The 6,158-nt window shown below is 43.8% G+C and overlaps 1 protein-coding gene across 1 annotated transcript in view; it reads right to left on the reverse strand.

The window, feature by feature from the left end:
* Nucleotides 1-1,212: 1,212 nt before the first annotated feature.
* LOC125284982 (opsin-5-like) overlaps nt 1,213-6,158 on the reverse strand; it is a 30,021-nt gene continuing 25,075 nt past the window's right edge. The window contains exons 6-7 of the mRNA XM_048229165.1: nt 3,582-3,684; nt 1,213-1,316 (exon numbers count right to left, since the gene is read on the reverse strand). Coding sequence (XP_048085122.1) covers nt 1,213-1,316; nt 3,582-3,684 — 207 coding nt within the window. The remainder of the gene's footprint in view (nt 1,317-3,581; nt 3,685-6,158) is intronic.

Raw genomic sequence — 6,158 nt, forward strand, 5'->3', positions numbered from 1 at the left:
TCCCTTGCGCTCACGCTCGTGCCACAGAAGATAATGGGACAGGAGAAAAAAACTGTCATCTCTCCAATGAATATTTTATGACAAGTGGTTATTGTTGTTTATTTTGTTTTGTTTACACATTTCATAAATGTGTCCATTCTTTTTTTTCTGTTTATATGCAGCCTAGGTGTTATGCTGTAAGATGCAAATCCCTGTCCTCTGGTCACATTTCACATTAGACACATACAGTACACACACACACACACACACAGCTGTGCGCAACAACCTAAAAGTAACTCGGAACACTCTGAAACGTTTACGTCCAGCAATATTTAGCTACGCAGAACACCAGCATACACCCACACACACCCACGCACACATACACAACATACAGGTATTTTTGGGCTTAATTTTTGAATTAAGTTGAATTCAGTTGAACAAGTTCTCTCTTTTCCTCTCTTTGGAATGTATTTGGTGTAAATGTTTTGCTGTTGCAAAGTCCTTTCATTGGAAACTCTCTCTCCACACACACACACACACACACACACACACACACACACACACACACACACACACACACACACACACACACACACACACACACACACACACAGTGTCTGAGCTACATGTGCTTAACATTTGGAAATAGCTCCTGCATTTGTTTCGTAACCAACTGGACAAATGGACTTAGAAAAAGATAAGCCATTGCTCTTAATGAAATGCTTACATGTACCGCTGATGTCCTGAAGAAAATGTCTGTGTGCTTAGGGCATCTGGTGGGACTTTGCAAGATTTGGAGAAAATATCAGGGATTACATCTTTTAATACCATAAAAACAACTCTGTGTTCTATGTGTTCTGATCACTGTTTAAAAGGAGGCAGAGAAAGAGAGGAAGAAGGGAAGAGTGAGAGCTGGAAAGGATAGTGAGAGTCCATGAGAGAGAAACAAATCGAGAGAGAGTCAGAGAAAGAGTACAGGGGCAATAGGGAGAGGAAGAGAGAGAATTAGGAGAGAGAGAGAGAGAGAGAGAGAGGGCACGCTAAAATTAAAAGCTGGCATGAGAGCTATGATGGAGCATGGGGAGCGGTGCGGGAGGCTTAAAAAATCAGGCGTGGCATTACGAAAGAGATTGACACAAAGAACATCTGCTTCTCTCTCTCTCTCTCTCTCTCTCTCTTCCTCTCTTTCGTGAATCAGGACACTCTCTGGCAGAGCTCTGGGCCACCTCTCAGTCACACCCACACCACCTCGCCGTCGCAGATCCAACAGCACCCACCTCCCAACGCATCCTCCTCCCTCTGTGCTGGCTCTGTCTGCACTGCCAGACCTGGGGCACCTATTTCAGCCAAACAAACAAAATGAACACATGAGAAATTACATAAATACATCAAAATCATGTTACGTAAATGAGATCTAAATGTGTGTATGTGTGTGTGTCTGTGTGTGTGTGTGTGTGTGTGTGTGTGTGTGTGTGTGTGTGTGTGTGAGTGTGTGTGTGTGTGTGTGTGTGTTTTGTGTGTGTTTATCAGGACATACATGCACATGCACATATTTTTTTGGCATTAAGATGGTGAGGGTGGAACAGTGTGTGTTTTTGGCTGGTTGTATTGGGGGAGAGGAGTTGTATAATGTCAATTCAATTCAATTTATTGTGCCTATTGAGCACCAAAACATTACACATGTATCATGGCGCTTTACAGAATGTGGGCAATCAGAGAAAAAAGAAAAGAAAGGAAGAAAAGAAAAGAAAGAAAGAATGTCATTTTATTTATAATGTCAACTTTAACCTGCGCTAATATTGGCACTGAGTCGGGGACAGAGATTGACATGACAACATCGTTGTGAGTGCACTGTCAGCTCTGTGTGTGTGTGTGTGTGTGTGTGTGTGTGTGTGTGTGTGTGTGTGTGTGTGTGTGTGTGTGCAGCTAAATATTACTGCATGGAAATGTGTCAGAGGGTGACTGAGGAGAGTTTCTTTTAGGTTGTTGTGCACAGCTGTGTGTGTGTGTGTGTGTGTGTGTGTGTGTGTGTGTGTGTGTGTGTGTGTGTGTGTGTGTGTGTGTGTGTGTGTGTGTGTGTGTGTGTGTGTGTGTACACGCACACACACACACACCAGGACCACTCAGCTGAGCCACCCTCTTTGTGCATTCCAAGCCAATCCCTCACCAGTCCCAAAGTGAGATCTGATGAGATGTTCCTTTTCCCAGAGGCTCAGCTGGATGAATTACATCACCATGCAGATTTATTACACACACCTTCTCAAGGCCAAATATGTTTGTGTGTGTGTGTGTGAGAGAGAGAGAGAGTATCTGTGTGTTCGGCCAAGTCCAGTCAGGTTAGATCAAGTTAGGTGACCGTATGAATAATGGATCATAACTCCAGTTATGTTGTTAGATGTGTATTTGTTTTGTATGCCATCCCTTCAATCTGATGGAAAAAATAGCATTTGACTGTTATTCATGTGTTAGTATGAATATGGCCTGACCATTATCTCCTCAGTGATTTCTTTTATTAGGCTCCTGTATCATTTCAATTGTTATGACAAAGCAGATAGAGACATTTTATGGATTTAAAAATGACTTGATGCTCCATGCTCCAGCAAATGGCTGGTGACAGCTAATGACAGACAGCAAGACGACTCCCATTTATGATGGTGTATGTGTGGCACAAAAGCAAAATAACCTTTCTGGGTTGGAAAATTTCACATTCCTGTCATTCCCTTGACATTCCCATTACAGTACAGTGAATTTAACTAATCCTTTTCTTACCAGACAAACGGATCCACCCATATCACACCATCAGCCAGAAAAAACCTGCTTCATGCCGTAAACGCATTCACTCTGTGTTCTCATTCATCAAAGGTGAATCACCCAAGTTTCCTGGATCTGAAAATAAAACTGAGGACACAAGTGTCTGTTGCCATAAAGGTTAATGGTGCTAACTGATGGAGGTGATAATGGATTTAAACACTTCCTGTCAGGATACTCAAAGACACACACACACACACACACACACACACACACACACACACACACACACACACACACACACACACACACACACACACACACACACACGCTCCAGTTGTTGTTGTGAAGTCAGCTGAGAGAATCTGGATTGGCTAAAACATGTGATGGGGGGAGTATAATGGTCTGTCTATTTCATTGTCTCTCCTATTGTTTCTCTTTCCCTGTTACTTTCTCCATCCATGACTCATTCTTCCTCTCACCCCCCTCTCTATTTAACATTCTATCTTTCTCTCTGTCTTCCTCTCCTTTCGACCAACTCGTTTCTCCTCATCTGTTTTTTGCCATCTTTCTCTCTCTCTCTCTGGAATGCCTGTGTTGTTGTCCAGGGCACTGACTCTTCCCTCTAAACTCCCACAGTTTTGCAACAGCAACGGGATTCCTCAGATAACAAGAGGCCTCGGGAACAATGTGTCGCATGTGCCTCACTCCTCTGCCCCTGCTGGATGTGCCGTGTGTGTGTGTGTGTGTGTGTGTGTGTGTGTGTGCGTGTGTGTGTCTGTGTTTGGCCAGCAAAGCCAAAGGAATTTTCCTTTTTATTGGGAGCAACGTGCTCCTTATCTCTAGCTACAAACAATCCATTTCACACTCGTCACGGAAATGGGTCACAGAGATGATGACCGTGGAGTACTCTGCCACAGTAGCATTCACATGGGACAACAGCAAGAGGCTCATTTTCTCAGAAACAATCACAAATATGCAGGTCAGGAGACTCAAATACATGCCTCTGTATGACCAGAGCACACGTCACGTCACTGGCTCTGCGTCACAGCTTTCCCTGGGCCATTGTTCTGTACCGTGTGGCCTTTGACTGAAGAGTTGTAGTTGTCTTATAGGCACTCCATGCCTACGCACTGGTTGAAAGCCCATGGGCTAGCCCCTCCTTGGCACTAAGACAGAAGTAGTTTAAAAATAACACACACTTGCGTTTGAAATGACTCTTGTTTGTTTTTTAATTGTGTCCATTCTTACACTGTGCAAATTGCACTAGTAATCACCCCAGCATGGTAAAAATAGACTGGGGTGGCTCTGGTATGACGCAACATTTGACTGTACGGTGGACCCAGCTGGGCGTGATTACTCCAATGGAGAGAGAGAGAGAGAGAGAGAGAGAGAGAATATAAGATACAAAATAGAGAAGAAAGAGATAAAGAGTGATAGGGAAAGAGAAACTATCGCTATCGGAAGAGCCCTTGCAACAGCTAACCAAGCCAGGATGTAATGCTATACTGTATGTTACATAAAAAGTACAGCCTGCATGTAAACTTGGCATGCACACACACACACACACACACACACACACACACACACACACACTGACATACACACACACACACACACACACACACACACACACACACACGCACTCACACACACACGCACGCATGCATAGAGAAAAACTCACTCTGGCATGCAGTGGCAACTGCACTGTGTGTGTGCAGTACTGTATGTTACCCAGTCATACTGAAGAGAAGCTTAGAATTGTTGTTGTTGTGTTGTGTTGTGTTGTGTTGTGTTGTGTTGTGTTGTGTATGTGTGTGTGTGTGTGTGTGTGTGGTGTTTTTCTTAACTTTCCCATGAGGCTGTTTGATTGGAATCCCCCAAACTGAAACCCCCTCCTTTTCATGGCCATGGTTATAGTTGAGTAACCCAGTCTGTGAGCTCTGTGCAGCTGAGAGACTCCCTAGAGAGACCAGCTAAGCATGTCACATGAGGGAGATGTAGCCCTGTGTTATTATGTTATGGTGTGGGTCAGTGTGTGTGTGTGTGTGTGTGTGTTTGTGTGTTCATGTGCTCATTTGTTGTGGTTTGTGTGTGAGAGTTTATGTGTGTGCACATGTCCCTTAAAGGAGAAATCCAACAAGTTTTCACATAGATCTCCATTTCTCAAGGTCACTGAGTACTGTTAGTTCGAAAAAAACGAAAACAGTCAGTTTTACCGAAATTGAGTTGCTACAGCCAGCAGCTAACGCGGCCACAGAGTGTAGCGCTGTAGCTGCCTGGCTGTGTTAGCTGCTGACTGTAGCAACTCAATTTCGGTAAAACTGACTGTTTTCTCGAGTTCGGTAAAACCGTTTTCGTTTTTTTTTTCCCCCACACTGACAGTACTCGGTGACCTCAAGAAACGGAGATGTGAAAACTCGCCGGATTTATCCTTCAAGGAGGAACATACCGTCCACTTAACACAACATGATGCACACGCTGTTGTGGAGGATTTCACAGCGTAGAGGAACGCTGGAAAAGAAGCAACATCAAAAACAAGTACTGTATGTGATGTGAGGAATCATGTTGTTCTTTGGTGAACACCTGCCATGAAGAGGTGGAGGTGGTGGTGGGGGAAGGTGGTGGAGGGTGGGGATGGTAGAATAAGCTGTTCTGTGTCATTCAAAAGCCTACAACAGATCCTCCTTTTGAACAATTACATCACTGCAAACCCCCTAAATCAATCATTTATGTCCAATTTCATCTGAAAATAAACACAACCATCATCCTAATCTCTTTCAGTGTGTTTGTGTATCGACTGTACCCACTTGAGTGGCTGGATGAACACTCTGTTGGCTACAACAGGAGATCAGCGCTTGGCTGGCAGTGTTTCCCTGGCCACTGGTCAGCCTGCGCATTCTGTGAACCCATCAGGATGTTCTCAACAGAAGGCCACTCAGCAAAATGTCATCTCTTTGCATTCAAGGCTACAGCTTTCCTTTCACATTTGCAGCTATATTTAGGTGTCTTTGTTAAAAGTTAACTTTCTCCGCTGTTCCTATCAGGTCAGGGTGATCGCTAAGGAATTTACAGTAACAGAATCCTGGTAGGCATATTTCCAGCCAGCCATCAATAAAATTGTGCAACAGTTCAATAGCATACAGTAGTTTGCTCTGGAAATGTACAAGTTTCTTCATGTGACAAGGCTGCTTTGGTGCTTTTATGGTGACATTTAATCCTGTTGCTCAATTCGTAAGTTAAGGTTCTTCTGAAAAACAAGTCTTTTCACATCTTTCATAATGGCAGTGTTGTCTGTTGAACCTTTGAACCTTCAAATCTTTGATGACGATGCAACCTGTTGACCCTTCAAATAAGACCTACTGTAAATGAAATGTCCAGTGAACGGCATCTATCATAACAACCGTAGCGCACAGCCTGCAGTGGCTGTG

Source organism: Alosa alosa, chromosome 20 (genome assembly GCF_017589495.1).
Source record: "Alosa alosa isolate M-15738 ecotype Scorff River chromosome 20, AALO_Geno_1.1, whole genome shotgun sequence".
NCBI classification, from domain to species: domain Eukaryota; kingdom Metazoa; phylum Chordata; class Actinopteri; order Clupeiformes; family Clupeidae; genus Alosa; species Alosa alosa.